Source organism: Lynx canadensis, chromosome A1 (assembly GCF_007474595.2).
Source record: "Lynx canadensis isolate LIC74 chromosome A1, mLynCan4.pri.v2, whole genome shotgun sequence".
In the NCBI taxonomy this organism is placed as follows: Eukaryota; Metazoa; Chordata; class Mammalia; order Carnivora; family Felidae; genus Lynx; species Lynx canadensis.
This window is the reverse complement of record NC_044303.2, coordinates 14,988,662-15,006,373: the sequence shown is the minus strand read 5'-3', so window position 1 is coordinate 15,006,373 and position 17,712 is coordinate 14,988,662. Positions and strand designations below refer to the sequence as shown.

General features: G+C 39.2%; 1 protein-coding gene across 4 annotated transcripts in view; it reads left to right on the top strand.

Annotated features, from left to right (window-relative positions):
• The window catches only part of SPART (spartin), a 46,796-nt gene that overhangs the window by 10,391 nt on the left and 18,693 nt on the right, over positions 1-17,712 (top strand). The window contains exons 1-4 of one of the 4 annotated variants that reach the window (XM_030309065.1): positions 5,243-5,344; positions 9,102-9,910; positions 13,828-14,025; positions 16,585-16,752. In XM_030309065.1, coding sequence (XP_030164925.1) covers positions 9,104-9,910; positions 13,828-14,025; positions 16,585-16,752 — 1,173 coding nt within the window. In that variant the 5' untranslated portion in view covers positions 5,243-5,344; positions 9,102-9,103. Of the gene's footprint in view, positions 1-5,242; positions 5,345-5,507; positions 5,706-9,101; positions 9,911-13,827; positions 14,026-16,584; positions 16,753-17,712 lie in introns of those variants that run through there. The other 3 variants (XM_030309073.1, XM_030309062.2, XM_030309068.1) reach the window with 3 other exon arrangements.

Sequence of the window (17,712 nt, the reverse complement as noted above, 5' to 3'; positions counted from 1 at the left end):
AAATAGAAAACTTGAAGAGACTGATAACCAGCAAAGAAACTGAATAAGTAATCAAAAATTTCCCAATAAACAAAAGTCCAGGGCCAGGTGGCTTCATGGGGGGAGGTCTGCAAGATATTTAAAAAAAAATTTTTAATGTTTATTTACTTTTGAAGGAGAGAGAGAACAGAGTGTGAGTGGGGGAGGGGCAGAGAAAGGGAGACACAGAATCTGAAGCAGGCTCCAGTCTCTGAGCTGTCAGCACAGAACCCAGTGCAGGGCTCGAACACACAAACTGCAAGATCATGACTTGAGCTGAAGTCAGTCGCTTAACTGACTGAGCCACCCAGGCATCCCAGGTCTACCAGATATTTAAAGAAGAGTTAATACCTATCATTCTCAAACTATTCCAAAAAATATATATGGAAAGAAAGCTTCCAAAATCATTCTATGAGGCCCGCATTATTTTGATTCCAAAATCAAAGATTCCACTAAAAAAGAGAACTACAGGCCAATATCTTTGAACATGGATGCAAAAATTTTCAACAAAATACTGCCAAATCAGATACAACAGTACAGTAAAAGAATCATTCACCGCAATCAAGTGGGATTCATTCCTGAGCTGCAAGAGTGGTTCAATATTCACAAATCAATCAATGTGATATACTACCTTAATAAAAGAAAGGATAAGAACCATATGATCCTTTCAATAGATTCAGAAAAAGAATCTGACAAAGTACAGATCCATTCATGATAAAAACTCTCAACAAAGTAGGGATAGAGGGAACATATGTCAATATAATAAAGGCCATATACAAAAACTCACAGCTAATATCATCTTCACTGGGGAAACACTGAGAGCTTTTCCTCTACAGTCAGGAACAAGACAAAGATGTCCACTCTCACCACTGTTATTTAACATAGTACTGGAAGTCCTTGCCTCAGCAATCAGACAATAACAACAAAAAAAGGTATCTAAACAGACAAGGAAGAAGTCAAGCTTTCACTATTTGCAGATGACATGATACTCTGTATAGAAAACCCCAAAGACTCCATCAAAAAATTTCTAGAACTGATACACAAATTCAGTAAGGTTGCAGGATACAAAATCAATGTCCAGAAATCTGTTGCGTCTCTATACTCCAATAATGAAGCAGCTGAAAGAAAATTCAAGGAATCAATCCCATTTACAGCTGCACCAAAAAGTTGTAAGATACCTAAGAATAAACTTAACCAAAGAGGTAAAAGATCTGTATTATGATAACTATAAAACACTGATGAGAGAAATTGAAGATGATACAGAGAAATCAAAAATATTCTGTGCTCGTGTATGGGAAGAACAAACATTGTTAAAATATCCATACCCAAAACAATCCACACACTTAATGCAATCCTTATTAAAATACCACCAGGATTTTTCATAGAACTAGAACAAAAAATCCTAAAATTTGTATGGAACCACAAAAGACCCCAAATAGCCAAAGCAATCTTGAAAAAGAAAAGCAAAGCTGGATGCACCACTATTCTGGACTTAAAAGCTAGAGTGATGAAGGCAGTATGGTATTGGCACAAAAACAGACACATAGGTCAATGGAACAGAAAAGAAAACCCAGAAATAGACCCACAACTACATGGTCAAGTAATCTTTGACTAAGCGGGAAAGAATATCCAATGGGAAAAAGAGTTTCTTCAACAAATGGTGTTGGTAAAACTGAACAGCAACATGCAAAAGAATGAAACTGGACCACTTTTTTACACCATACACAAAAATTAATTCAAAATGGATGAAAGACCTAAATGTGAGATAGGAAACCATCAAAGTCCTAGAGGAGAATACAGGCAGTAACCTTTCCGACATCAACCATAGCAACTTCTTACTGGATATGTCTCCTGACACAAAGGAAACAAAAGCAAAAATGAACTATCAGGACTTCATCAATAAAAAGCTTCTGCACAGTGAAAGAAACAATCAACAAAAGTAAAAGGCAACCTTTGAAATGGGAGAAGATATTGTAAATGGCATAGTTGATAAAGGGTTAATATTCAAAATATATAAAGAACTTATAAAACTGAACAGCCCAAAACCAAATAATCCAGTTTTAAAAAATGGGCAGAAGACACGAATAGACATTTTTCCAAAGAAGACCTATAGATGGCTAACAGACACATGAAAAGATGTTAAACCTCACTCATCATTAGGGAAATACAAATAAAAACTATAGTGAGATATCATCTCACACCAGTCAGAATGGCTAAAATTAACAACACAGAAAACAACAGGTGTTGGTGAGGATGTGGAGAAAGGGGAACCCTCTTACACTGTTGGTAGGAATGCAAACTAGTTTAGCCACTCTGGAAAACAGTATGGAGGTTTAAGAAGTTAAAAATAGAACTACCCTATGATCTAGCAATTACACTACTAGGTATTTACAGAAAGGATATAAAAATACTAATTTGAAGGGATTCATGCACCCCGATGTTTATGTTTATAGCAGCATTATCAACAATAGCCAAATTATGGAAAGAGCCCAAATGTCCATTATCTTATGGATGAATAAATAAAATATGAGATATTATATATACATATATATACACACATATATTATACACACACATATACACGTATATTATATATATACACACACATATGTATATATATGATGGAATATTAGTCATAAAAAAGAATGAAATCTTGCATTTGCAACAACATGGATAGAGCTAGAAAGTATTATGCTAAGTGAAATGTCAGAGAAAGACAAATACTATATGATTTCACTCATATGTGGGATTTAAGAAACAGATAAACATATAAAAAAGGAGGGGGGCAAACCAGGAAACAGACTCTTAACTATATAGAACAAACTGAAGGTTACTGGAGGGGAGGTTGGTAGGGGAAGAGGGGATGGGTTAAATGGGTGATGGGTTTAAGGAAGCCACTTGTAGTGATGAGCCCTGGGTGTTGTAAGTGATGAATCACTAAATTCTACATCTAAAACTAATATTACACTGCATGTATGTTAACTAACTGTATGTTAACTAACTGGAATTTAAATAAAAACTTGAAGAACAAATAAAAGAAGCAAAGCACAAATCAAAAACCAAAAAAAAAAAAAGGGTAAATCCTCCACTTTTGTTCGTCTTTTTCAAGATTGTTTTGTCTATTCTGGCTCCTTTGCATTTCCATATGAGTTAGGATTAGTTTGCCAATTTCTGCACAATAATTGTCTGGGATTTGGGTAAGGGGTTATCTTCTATCTATAGATTAGTTTGGGGAATATTGCCATTATAACAATATAAAATCTTGCAGTCTGTGAAGGTAGGATGTCTTTCCATTTATTTAGGTCTTCTATAAACCCTCTTAGCAATGTTTTGTAGTTTTTGGTGTACAAGTCTTGCACTTATTTTGTTAAATTTATTCCAAAGTAATTTGCTCTTGATAATATTGTCAATGAAATTCTTAATTTCATATTTGGAGCATTCATTGCTAGTATTTAGAAATACTATTGAGTTCTGTATGCTGATCTTTTATCCTGCAACCTTGATGTACTTGATTAGTTTTAGTTGCTTTGTAGTATATTTTAGGGTTTTTATATGTAACGATCTTGTATATTTTCACATTTTTAAACACTTTAACCTTTACGACTATTGCAAAATTATAAAATTAGATTTAAATGGGTGCCTGGGTGGCTCAGTTGGTTGAATGACCGACTTTTTTTTTTTTTAAGTTTATTTTTTAGTTTGAGAGAGAGAGAGAGAGACAGTGCCAGCAGGGTAGGGAGGCAGGGAGACAGAGAGAATCCGAAGCAGCCTCCTCACTATCAGCACAGGGCCTGATGCTGGGCTCGCACTCAGAAATGTTGAGATCATGACCTGAGCTGAAACCAGGAGTCGGACACTTACTGAGCCACTCAGGCACCCCAAGTGTCTGATTCTTGATTTCAGCTCAGGTCATGGTCCTGAGGTTGTTTGGGCTTCTGCACCGAGCCTGTTTGGGTTCTCTCTCTCTCCCTCTGCCCCTCTCTTCCCTCCTCCGACCCATTCTCTGTCTTTCTCAAAAAATTAAAATAGAAAATACTTTCCTTTGAAAAAATAAAATTAGATTTAAATTTATGTACTTATTTATGATGCAGAGAAGTGTAATAGATGATCAATAAAAGACTTTCCAGAAGAAAGAGATACTATATTGAGAGAAAATTTTATGAGGAAATATGGAAATACAGTTTCAGGAAGAAAAGGAATGATGTAAAATTTCCCATTAAAGAGAAGCTTGTTAATGCGGTTTTAAAAATTGGTGAACGATATCAAATTACCTGGTATTTGAGTTTCACTGGCTACATTTAAAACTGTTACATGTTACAGTTTTATTTAAAAATGTCAATTTACAGTAAAACAATTTGCATCTTTTGCAACTGTTTAAGATGAAAATTTTTACGGTCCATATAAAAAGAGGGAGAAGGTACACAGTCACATTTTTTCCAGAATTCTTTGAAGATGTGTACGCACAAAATCCTTTAAACCATCGTATTAATGTGTATCTTCCTAACAGGTTTTTCTCTTTGGGATGACTGTTACCTTTCTTCAATTTGGGGAACTTCCCAAATGGCCCCTAATTTAAAAGCCTCACCCAGTGGTCATCCAACAGTCCTCTAATTTTGACTGAGGTAAAGAATACATTTGGAGGTAAGTCACTGCCATCCCTAAACAAGTCACTAGCTGTAAAGGCTAAGGGCATTATGCATGCAGTTTTTTAAAGGCAGGCCGATCGAAGAGTTTAAAATCTGGCGTCCACACTATTTTACTAATTTTAAAGAGGTCTTGAAGAAAGGTATGTTCACTTTGCCGTTCCCCTTTTAGCCTCTCACAGTCGTTAAGTATTAGCACCGTTGCTCTGTATCCTGACGTGTCAGGAATTTAACATTTTGTACCATACTGCTAGATTACACACCCCGAGACTTTTACCACGTAGCGTACGTGGACTTTGGGAGGCAACGGTCTTAGAATACAGGAGTCACAAAGCCCAGGTTCCAGAAGAGCGGAGAGAATCGGCCTTTGTTCTCGCACGTGCACCGCGCGCAGGGCTCCCTCTAGCCATGACTTCCGCCCCTGCCCACCACTCTCTCCTAGCCTCTCCGGCAGCCTTGGGTCCGCGGAGGTGGGGGGGAGGGGGCGGGGGAGGCAGAAGATATTGCGCAAGCGCGGGGGTTGTCGACGTGGCCGCGGAGACCCGGGTCGGGGGTCCGCGGCGAGGGGCTGGTTCACGTAGTTCTCTGGGGCCTTCCGCCCTCGCCCCTTGTCTCCCCACAGAGTTTCGCCTTGACTCCGGGGTTCGAAGGTGACGGACGTCTCCGCACACACCATTTAGAAGGTCAGGGTGGGTAGGACTTAGGCCGGGCGGGCCGGGGAGGGGGGCGGGGAGAGAGGGCGCGCCCGAGTGGGCGTCACGTGAAAACCTACCCGCAGTGCCCTGATGCGGGAGCGAGAGCTGACGGGCGGGGCGGCGCGGCCGCGTGACGTGGCGCGCTCTGGAGCGCGCGACTTGGAATGCTTTGTGAGTTCCGTCGTGCGGTCGCGCGCGCGCTAGTGCGAAGCGCGAAGAACCTCGGGACCGGTCCCGGCCGGGCACTTCGCCGCCGCGCCGCGTCTGAGGGAGCAGGCCTCTGGCCTGCGGCAGCCGGGCGGGGAGCTCTTCGGGTGGCGCCCGAGCGCCCGAGATCTGGAAGGCACAGGTGGGGCGGCGGCCGGCGGAGAAGGATTCGCCCTCGCGCGGACCCCCCGAGGCGGGCTGGTGGCGTGAGCGCCCCGGGCCCCGCGGGCTGACGGGGCTGGGGGGAGGGGCAGGACAGAGAAGGCCCGGACCCCCTCATCCAAGTAGGAGATGCAACTTTCGTTGAAGGGAGCAATTTCTAGAGAAAAGTTTGAGAAGTTGTTCACTTAGCCCCCATATCATACATATTTATGGAGCCTACGAGTTCTGCGCTTCCTGCGCCCTCAGCGCTGCCTCCCACCCCCTCCCCTTTGGTCGTCGTCCTCCCGGAATGTCTCATTTGACCCTTCTTGCTGCCTCATTCCGCTCTGTTTACTTGGCTTCGAAAATGGCTGTGGTTATTCGCCCTTACCCAGCACTTAGGCTTCGTGAAAGTTCGGTAGTCTTTGTTTACAAAATGTCAGCAACCAACAGCAGTTGTAATGGGAATGGAGAGCGCAGGATTTTGCTCTTTGGAATACATTTGTTCATATTCATTGGAGGTTGGGCACCGCAGAGGATCTCTCTGACCTAATTTCTGTGCCTGGAAAGTTTTTCTTGGAATGTGCACTGTTTCGTGACGGGGCATTATTGCGTTACCGTAGGGTTGGCCCAGTTTTCCACTAGTGGATTGCTTTACTCCCACTTGAGGATCCTCGAAACTTAACTTTGTTGCCGTGTCATTTTAATGGGTTTGCGTTCGAGATTGCTGTTGCCTCTGAAATCCTGCTTTAAATAGTTCAGAATTCAACAGTTTTTCTTCAAAATTTCCAAAAGCAAAACCGAGAAAAAATATAGTAAGGTCCCCGGTTACGAATCGAGCTATTTTTTAATTGCTCTCCATTGCAGTATCAAACTTCATTCGGTGTTTTTATAGGAAACCTGTTTGAAACAGGAAGCTTTTACGTGGGTTCTTTCTCACCTGTGGGGCCTTGTGGACCATCATTTATATATTTCTCCTGACGAGAATGGGATGGGATGGTTTTGGAGGGCGTTGCATACAGGTAAAGTTCCCCCTCCTTTTTTGGTAAAAGGCCAGATAGGTGGGTAGTAGAGCAACGTCTGTATTAAAGACTACTTGTCATGTTGACCTTTACCTTGATCGTTACTGCTTTTAGGGTTTATGGGATTGAACTAAGTTGTTAGTTGTTTGATTCAGAATTTCACCTTTTCTCCTGAGATTTTTTTTAAAGCTTACACACATGCACCACACATTGTACTTACTTTGTTAGAACGTTAAAAAAAAAAAACATGCACTGCTTGTATCTGGAACCAGGTTTCGGTTTTAAGACGATTATACTGTTTTATTAAATACTACAGATTGACATTTTGAAGACTTTCTGTTCCAAACTTTAAAAATTAAAATAAGTGAAATCATGCAATAATGGGTTTCATTTTTTCAAGCCTTTGATAAACTTTTAATTGCGATTAGGGATATGACAGGCATTTTGTAATTCTTTTTCTTTTTTAGATTAAGTTTGTTTTGAGAGAGTGCTTGTGCATGTGATAGAGGAAGAGAGAATCCCATGCATGCTCTGTGCTGTCAGGGCAAGCCCATCTTGGGGCTCTGTCTCAAGAACTGTGAGATCATGACCTGAGCTGAAGTCAGACGCTTAACCGACTAAGCCACCCATGCTCCCCTTCATAGGCTATTTAAATACTCTTTGGGGCGCCTGGGTGGCTCAGTCGGTTAAGTGGCCGATTTCGGCTCAGGTCATGATCTCACACTCCGTGAGTTCGAGCCCCGCGTCAGGCTCTGTGCTGACAGCTCAGAGCCTGGAGCCTGTTTCAGATTCTGTGCCTCCTTCTCTCTCTGACCCTCCCCTGTTCATGCTCTGTCTTTGTCTCAAAAATAAATAAACATTAAAAAAAAAATTTAAATACTCTTTTTGGGGGACACCTGGGTGGCTTGGTCGATTGAGCCTCCGACTTGTGTTCAGGTCATGATCTCATGGTTCGGTGAGTAAGAGCCCACATGGGACTCCCTGTTGTCCCTCCTGTGCAGAGCCCTCCTGCAGAGCCCTCTTGCAGAGCCCTCTTCCATGCAGATCCACTGTCTCTCTGCCCCTCCCCCCACTAGCTCCTCCTGTCAAAAATAAACATTAAAAAATATATGCTTGTGAAGTACCTGTTCACGTCATTTTCTCATTAACAAGAATGAGAGGTTATGCCTTTTTAATCATGTTAATTTTTTATTATTTTTTTAATGTTTATTATTATTTTTTTTTAATTTTTTTTTCAACGTTTTTTATTTATTTTTGGGACAGAGAGAGACAAAGCATGAACGGGGGAGGGGCAGAGAGAGAGGGAGACACAGAATCGGAAACAGGCTCCAGGCTCTGAGCCATCAGCCCAGAGCCTGATGCGGGGCTCGAACTCACGGACCGCGAGATCGTGACCTGGCTGAAGTCGGACGCTTAACCGACTGCGCCACCCAGGCGCCCCTAATGTTTATTTTTTGAGAGAGCATGAGCGGGGGAGGAGCAGAGAGAGATGGAGACAGGATCTCAAGTGGGCTCTGCTGACAGCAGAGAGCCCAACGTGGCGCTCGAACTCACGAACCATGAGATCATGATCTGAGGCAAAGTTGTACACTTAACCCACTGAGCCACCCAGGCGCCCCTTGTTAGAGTTATTTTAATGGAGTTTTGGGAGGGAATAGAACTAACCACATGTGAGTAACTTGACACCTTTAAATGGAAGCAGGTAACTTTAAAGATTTATCCAGATATTTTTTTCTCATTTTTCTCCTCTCTAATGTGTGTTTCAACCTCATTTTTAATTAGTTGGCTAAAATCTGGATCTGTATTATAGTACACTTTAGAATGAAGCTCTTTGGTTCTAACGTTAGATACGTGATAGGAAACTTTTATTTATTATAAGAAACTGGAACAAGAAAATTATTCAGTAGATATAGTCTTGTTCTCTTCTGTTTTTAATTAAAAAGATATTTAGAGGGGCACCTGGGTGGCTCAGTCGGTTGGGCATCCGACTTTGGCTCAGGTCATGATCTCATGGTTCCTGAGTTTGAGCCCTGCATCAGGCTCTGTGCTGACAGCTCAGAGCCTGGAGCCTGCTTCAGAATCTGTGTCTTCCTCTCTCTCTGCCTCTCGCCTCTGTCTCTGTCTCTCCAAAATGTTAAGAAAAATTTTTTTAATAAAAAGATATTTAGGAACGAGCATTATTTATCTATTCAACAAATACATATTGAGTGCATTCTCTGTGTCAGATCTAATACTAGGCTTAGGGAGTACAATAGTGAACAAGACAGACCAACAAAGCTCCTGTCTTCTTGAAATATCTTTAGGTAGGAGAAATTGATAATCAGTAAACAAATAGTTAAATTAGATAATTGAAGATAATATTTTCTGTTTGGCAGAAATGGAGCAAGAACCACAAAATGGAGAACCTTCTGAAATTAAGATCATCAAGGAAGCATACACAAAGGCCTTTTTATTTGTTAATAAAGGACTAAATACAGATGAATTAGGTCAGAAGGAAGAAGCAAAGAACTACTATAAGCAAGGAATAGGACACCTGCTCAGGGGAATCAGCATTTCATCCACAGAGCCTGAACACACTGGTCCTGGTTGGGAATCTGCTAGACAGATGCAACAGAAAATGAAAGAAACACTACAGAATGTACGTACCAGATTGGAAATTCTGGAGAAGGGTCTTGCCACTTCTCTACGGAATGATCTCCAGGAGGTGCCCAAGTTATATCCAGAATTTCCGCCTAAAGACATACCTGAAAAGTCACCAGAGCCTCACTCCTTTAGTTCACTTTCTCAGCACACTGAAGTAAATGGAAGCACTTCAACAAGTCCAGGGTTGGTTTCTGCATCTAGTTCTTTATCCTTACCATCTCAGAGTCATCCAGCAGAAGCACCTCCTGCTTATACTCCTCAGGCTGCTGAGGGTCATTATACTGTATCCTATGGGACAGAATCTGGGGAATTTTCATCAGTTGGAGAAGACTTTTATAGGAATCATTCTCAACCACCTCCTCTTGAGACCTTAGGGCTAGATGCAGATGAGTTGATTTTGATACCAAATGGAGTACAGATTTTTTTTGTAAATCCTGCAGGGGAGGTTAGTGCACCTTCGTATCCAGGGTATCTTCGAATTGTGAGGTTCTTGGATAATTCTCTTGATACAGTTCTAAACCGTCCTCCTGGGTTTCTTCAGGTAAGTCAATGAAAAGTGTAAACATAATCTGAAATATGTATGAAATACGTTATTTTTGTTTGTCAATATTATGTATCCAGGAGAATAAATGTAAAAAGACCATTCTGGTTCTTTTTAATATATTGTATGAAATTTATGACCCTTAAAGATACAAGCTTGTGTTTTACTTTTAAAATTATGATGACAGGACCTGAGGGGTATCGAAGCATTCATCCTTAAAATTGAATTCTTTTTTTTCTTTTTCTGAGAGACCGTGTGGGGAGGGGCAGAGGGAGAGAGAGAATCTTAAGCATGCTCTGTGCCCAGTGCAGAGAGCCCTATGTGGGGCTTGATCTCAGGATTGTGAGATCATGACCTGAGCTGAAATAAAGAATCGGGACACTTAAAACTGACTGAGCCACTCAGGTACCCATAAAATTTCAATTTTTTATTGAAGAAGAAACCTAATAACTTCAATTCAGAAGAGATTTATGTAACTCATGTGGATGTGTAAATTTCCACAAATATTGTCAAGCCCCATCTGAACAGTTGATCTGGGCTAGACGCAGCCCAGTATATAGAACAGTGGTTCCCAACCCCACCCCCCAACCCAAGGACATTTTGGGAACGTCTAGAGACATTTTTGGTTGTCACACTGCTATTGTTGTGCTACTGCTCCTGGCAGATAGTAGGTAGAGGCCGGGGGACTGCTAAACATCTAAACAGTATTGCTTCTGTCAATAAAAAAATTATCTAACTCAAAACGTTAATCATGCACAGGTTGAGAAACCTTGGTCTAGAAGTAGAGACTCTGATGATAATTTAAGATGCATTTTAACATTCCAAGCAGATAAATTTACCAGGATGCTCTTTGTCGAAGAGTAAAGACTGGCTATAAATACAGGATGTTAGGGCATTGTTACAGAATTAATGAAGTATTCTGAAGGTGATGTTCCAATAACAATGTATTTTTAAAAGATTGGACATTGGTACAAATGAGGACTCTATTTACATTGGGTATAACAAAGGAGTTTGCTTAGAAGAGAGATGACTGTTTGAGCAAAGCAGGTCCTATTGTCCAGAGTCCAGATGATGTGGTTGGTTTAGTTGTGGCACTAGTTACCTAGATTTCATTTCCTTTGGTTAGGATAAAATTAACAAATGAGACATTTAAATTGGAATATTAAGAGTGCATGTGAGAGAGTGCATGCAAGTGGGAGAGGGGCAGAGAGGGGGAGAGAGAGAGTCCCAAGCAGGTTCTGTGCTGTCAGTGCAAAGCCTGATGTGAGCCCCCATGAAGTATGAAATATTGACCCAAGCCAAAACCAAGCATTGAACGCTCAACCAACTGAGCCACTCAGATGCCCCAGTTTTAGTTTTAGGTTTTTTTTTTTTTTTTTAATTTTTGTTTTTAATGTTTATTTTTGACAGCGAGAGAGCGTGAGTGGGGGAGAGGCAGAGAGAGAGAGAGGGAGACACAGAATCTGAAACAGGCTCCAGGCTCTGAGCTGTCAGCACAGAGCCCGACATGGGGCTCAAACTCATGAACAGTGAGATCATGACCTAAGCTGAAGTCAGAAGCTTAACCAACTGAGCTACCCAGGCACTCCCCTGGTTTTAGTTTTAATATACCTTTTAAACCTATTACATTTATTCCATTAATTAGAACTTAGACATAAGTTGCCCCCTGAAAGTGAATCTGGGTGAAATCAGCCTGTGGTGGATGAGCCTTTCAGTTCTTAATGATCTACCCTGAGAAAGGTCTATAAGGTTTTATTTCAGAAGATTTGGGGATACTCCCTTTCAATCAAGGTGTCCAGAATGTAATTAATCTTAGAGAAATCATGACATTGTAAAATAAAACTTTCCCAAACTTTAGTTATGTAAGTATAATCTTTACAACTTTTTTGTCAATTTCATATCTCTGCTATAACTTTCCTAATATTTGAATTTAAATGTCTCATTTGTTAATTTTATCCTAACCGATAACAGCTGTGAAGTTGAGAGAAAGATGTATTTTTTTGTTAATATATATTAAAATACATTACTACTCAAATAGTCTGTATATTACTTAAATTTATTTCATATACTATTCATGGCAATATATCCTACTTTGGAAAACGTGATAATCAATTTTGTGACTTCTCTAAAGTTTGACTTTTAAAAAAGTTGGAAAGTGGCATTTGAGATGACTAAAAAAGACAATCTATGAAAGAAGAATTTGAAAATGTTTTTTAAGCACTTTCCAAGAAAGAATCAGACTTGGATTCTTTGATCCCTGCAGGTTTATATTCTGTTGGTCAGAAATGATGGCAGTATACCAGAATTTTTCATTAAAAAAAAATTTAATGTGTACTTATTTTTGAGAGAGGCAGAGTGTGAGTGGGGGAGGGGCAGAGAGAGAGGGAGACACAGAATCCGAAGCAGGCTCCAGGCTCTGAGCCGTCAGCACAGATCCTGATGCAGGGCTCGAACTCAGGAACCACAAGATCATGACCTGAGCCAGAGTCGGACACTTAACCGACTGAGCCACACAGGCGCCCCGAGAATTTTTCATTTTTTATATGAAATCTTCCATGCTCTTTGACTCATATTTACTATACAATATTTTGATAATAGATTGTTCTTCCCAGTTTGTTATTATTAGGACCATGTGTCCTGAGTGAGCAACACAATTATATTCTCCTTGCTCAAAGAATGTAATCTCGATGGAAATGAATTCATTTGGATATTATGATTTAAGCTTAGTCTTTTCTGAATTTAGATCTCCAGAAAGTAAGCTTAAGTCTTCTTCTTTTTTATTTTTTTTTAATATTTGTGTATTTTTTAGAGAGAGAGGGACAGAGCATGAGCCAGGGAGAGGCAGAGGGAGAGTGAGATACAGAATCAGAAGTAGGCTCCAGGCTGTCACCACAGAGGCCGATGCGGGGCTCAAACTCACAAACTGCGAGATTGTGACCTGAGCCGGTCAGATGCCCAAATGACTGAGCCACCCAGGAGCCCCTAAGTCTTTTTTTTTTTTTCAATGTTTACTTGAAAGAGAACGTGTACGTGAGGAGGGGAGGGACAGGGAGAGAGAGAATCCCAAGCAGGCTCTGCCCCCTCAGTGCAGAGCCTAATGGGGAGCTCAATCCCATGAACCATGAGATCATGACCTACGACGAAATCCAGAGTCTGATACTCAATCCAGCGCCACCCATGTGCCTCATCCAGTGAGCTTAAGTCTTAGCATATGGACAATCTGATGATATTGCTGGGCAGCTTTGTGTCATTTTGATTGAACTTAATAATAGAAGGTAACTCCATAAACATAACTTCATATTCTATTCTAGCTATGTCATGTCAATTTCTAAAAAAAAAAAAAATTATTCAATATTATGAATTCTGGGTATTTAATTAAAGTAATTGTCTGGCTTCTCTGGTGCCAGATCTGTGTTTAAATCCTAGCTCTACTTTTTTAGTTGACTCTGAGCAACTTAATTAACCTCTCTATGCCTCAGTTTTGTACATGAAATGATAATAACTAACTTCATGGAATTGTTGTGAGAATTAATTAAATCAGTAAATTGAAAACAGTTTGATTTTATGTATTTCCACAAAGGGATGTCTAATTTGAATAATATAGTTTCGCTTTACTTTGACCATTATTTATTTAAAACTAGACTCATCATTGGTTAATAGTGGGCTATTTAAGGTCACTAATTTCAACACTATATAATTAGTGGAGCAATAGCATTTTTAGGACAGTTCTTGTGAGTGGTATGCACAAAGATCATACTAGCAAATAGCTAATTTTTAGTGGAGAATCATTGATGCTGTAAAGCTTTGTAAAATGCATTTAGAACTTGGAAATGTTTATTTTCTGGTATAACAATTCTAAAACTTCAGTGAAAACCTAGTTAACCTTTGATTAATTTTTTTTAAACTAATTCCTTCAGGTTTGTGACTGGTTGTATCCTCTAGTTCCTGATAGATCTCCAGTTCTTAAATGTACTGTGGGAGCCTACATGTTTCCTGATACCATGTTACAAGCGTCAGGATGCTTTGTGGGGGTTGTCTTGTCTTCTGAATTACCAGAAGATGATAGAGAACTCTTCGAGGATTTATTAAGACAGATGTCTGACCTTCGGCTTCAGGTAATGTATGATCATCTTTAGGATGAAAATCTGCTTTAACATAAGCAACTTTTGCTTTTAGAGAAATTGTAATAGGCTGTAATGTAATCAGAGTTAGGAGATTGAGAATATATAATTTGTGTGTTCACAAATACTAGTTGGAAATTGGTTAGAGGTAATGATTAAGATTGTGAGCTCTGGGTTTGAATTTGAGCTCTTCCACTTAATAGCTGTTTAACTCAACTTATTGATCTTCTTTTTAGTTTCCTTATCATAAAATGGAAATAATATCATCTGCTTTATTGGGCCGTGGCAAAGATTTAAAGTTAATGTTGTCTTATATCAGTGCTGGCAGGCGGTAGTGTTCTGTGAATGTTAGCTCTTGTTATCATCACTGTGTTCCTGCTCAGTTGGAAAAATAGGTTAAGGGGACTAAATGGTGAAGTGAAGGTAATTTTGGCATTAGCATATGGGCTAAGTTGGACATTTTAGGGGTATGATTGGCATTTTGAGGAAGAAACAGGTTTTATTTGAGGGAATTATCTTTGTTCTCATGATAAGTGAAACCAAATAAAGAGAAAATAAAGTGTGATTTAAAATATGGTTGGTCGTCCTGTGAATTTTCCTTATTTGAGCCTGTTTTTTTTTTGCCTGCATGTTGATCTGTTATGGGGAGATAAAATAGAGTATTAAGGAGAGGCTTTCTTTAGTTCTTGCTCATCCTGATGTAGGACAAGAGGGGAAAAATATTTTTGTTGTGAATATTGACAGTTTTCTGAAGTTGAAGGAGATTCACAGCATAATTGTATAATCTTTTATTCTCTAGTCAGTGTGTATTTAGAATCCATTGTTTAGGTATTAAATGGTGGGTGGGAAGATAGAATAAGACACTATAAAGATATGTAACAACTCCTATTCTCTTGTACTTACAGTGGCTGAGTAACCACAGTACAGTATGATAGGTGATGAAATAAAAGTATACACACAGTTCAGGAAGGAGATCAGGGAGGATTTCACAAAATGGTTTCCCTTGAGTTTAGTCTCGAAAGCTTTGTTACTCTTTTCTCAGGAATTCGAATACTCTTTCAATTCATACCTATATTGAAAAGATCACAGATGATAGGAATAGACTACCGGCTAAACCAAAGGTCAGAGTCATCTGTAGCATTAGGTTACATGAACTGCATATGAGAATGATCTGGTGGTCAATATATACTTTAGCATAGCCAATACTAAACATTTAAAGTATATTAACAAAACATGTGACCCCCCCCCCCAGACAGAAATGTGTGTAGCCTTAGTGTGCTCATAGAGAGTAGTTTATAAAGACAGAAACATGACCAAGTGGATAGGTGTTCAAGTCTTAGCTTTGCCATTTACTTAGCTGAATGAAGTGACATTTTTAATTATTTCAGACCTATTATAGAGCAGTTACTCCCTTCACCCCTACATTCATTGGACATATATTACTGGGCTTTAGGAAAGAAATTAAACTGACTTTTAGGTTACATGTTTACTTTCCTCGGGTGTTATTTTTTGGTTGCACGTCATTTTTGTTTTATTTTTTTTAAATATTTTTTAATGTTTATTTTTGAGAGAGAGAACAAGTGGGGGAGGGGCAGAGAGAGAGGGAGACATAGAATCTGAATCAGGCTTCAGGCTCTGGGCTGTCAGCACAGAGCCTGATGCGGGGCTTGAACCCACGAACTGTCAGATCATGACCTGAGCTGAAGTCAGATGCTTAACCAACTGAGCCACTCAGGCGCCCCTAGTTGCATTTCATTTTTAGTTTGCTCTATTGTCCCAGAACTCCAACTGTAAACAAAAGTTAGTTATTAGCTATAATTTTGACTTGTTTTTACTTTTAAGTATTTATTCAGTAAAGTATATGCAAGCAAAATACCTGTAGTTTTAAGTAAAAAAAACACACACACACACACACACAAAATCAGTTTTCCAATAATGCAGAGTGGTTAAACAGACATGAGTTTATTGCCTTTATTTATTTATTTTTTAAGTTTGCTTATTTTTTGAGAGAGAGAGAGCGAGCAGGGGAGGGACAGAGAGAGAAAGAGAGAGAGAATCCCAAGTAGGTTCCATACTATCAGCACATGGCCTGATACAGGGCTCAAACTCATGAACCATGAGATCATGACCTCAAACAAAATCAAGAGTTGGACAGTTAACAGACTGAGCCACCCAGGCGCCCCTTGTTCATTGCTTTAAACTCACTTAGTCTTATATTTATCTGTTTCCTAAAACTTACAATTTGTTAATTTAATGAAATTCAAATGTAGCTACATCTGATTTAATGATAACTTACCCTAATAACTGCTGTAAGTTTATCTTTTATGCTTTGTCTTTGGAAATTTGCTTTACGCCATATGCTACAAACTAAAGAACTCAAAGGGTTGGGGTTTGGATGATGAGATAAAACAAAATTATAGAAGAAAGACAAGTAAAAGTGGTCATATTTAGACTGTCAAACACTGATAGTTGAACAAGTACATTATTAGAGCATAGCTAAGAGGACAGTCATTTGAGAAAATTTGAATTTGAGCTTAGTCCTTTACCCCTTAGGCCAACTGGAACCGGGCAGAAGGAGAAAATGAATTCCAAATCCCTGGAAGAGCAAGATGTTCCTCTGACCAGTTGAAAGAAGCCAGTGGCACTGATGTGAGACAGTTGGGTCCTTCATTGGACCAAGACAATAAGGACGTGCGTCATAAAGGAAAACGGGGGAAAAAAGTAAGTAAAAAAACAATAAGGTATGTGTGTGAGTTCTACTCAAATGGTACCTTTCACCTGGTGAAATAAATAAGTAAACCTTATTCTTGTTTACTAAAGCAGAGCAACTTGCAGTCATAAAATCACTGGTAAAAATTATTAGAATCAGCTTTAATATTTTCCTTTACAGTGTTTGTGACTTAAACTGTTTTATAGCATATTCTGTGTTTTGGGGATAGATTTTTTTTCAAGTATTTGAAAGATTTTTTGTATTTACATTAATGCATTTTTTTGTTTTGTTTTGTGGTGTTCTCCACTTCCCTGTATATACCAAGGTCTTGGGGCTAGGTATGCTTTTCCTTACACTACCATTTTTATTCAGTCTTGTTTCTTTATGGATTGTCATCAGGAAAGAGAATGGATTTTTAAAAATATGTTTAGTAGGTTTTTTTTTCATCTCGTGAGTATATATTCTCTAAATGGTAAATTGGGAATACAGTTCGGTAAGTGTTTAGTGCCAGAATGCTGAGCATAGTGGAAAAGTTAAATTTCTTATCCTAAGGAATTTAATACCTAGTGAGGAGGACAGATTAACAAAGAGATAATTTCCCTATCCAGTGTGATCATTAGATGAAGGTACATAGAAGGCTAGATTGCATCACCTTACGTAAAAACTGTTAGATTTCTCTTTCACAAAAGGTAACATCATAGAGTGTTCTCTATTTTATTTTTTTATCTGATAATAAATTCTGGGAATCTTTCAATGTTAATAAATGGAGAACCTTCTCAATCTTTTTTATAGTTACCTCATATTTCGTTGTATGAGTTTATCATAGTTTTCTTTAACCAATCTTTTGTTGAGGAATATTTGGATGATTCCAGGTTTTTGCTATTAGAAGCAGTGCTTCAATGAATAACTTTAGATCCATTGATTCATACATTGCAGGTAATTCATAAGGTAAATTCTTAGAAGTGGGGCTA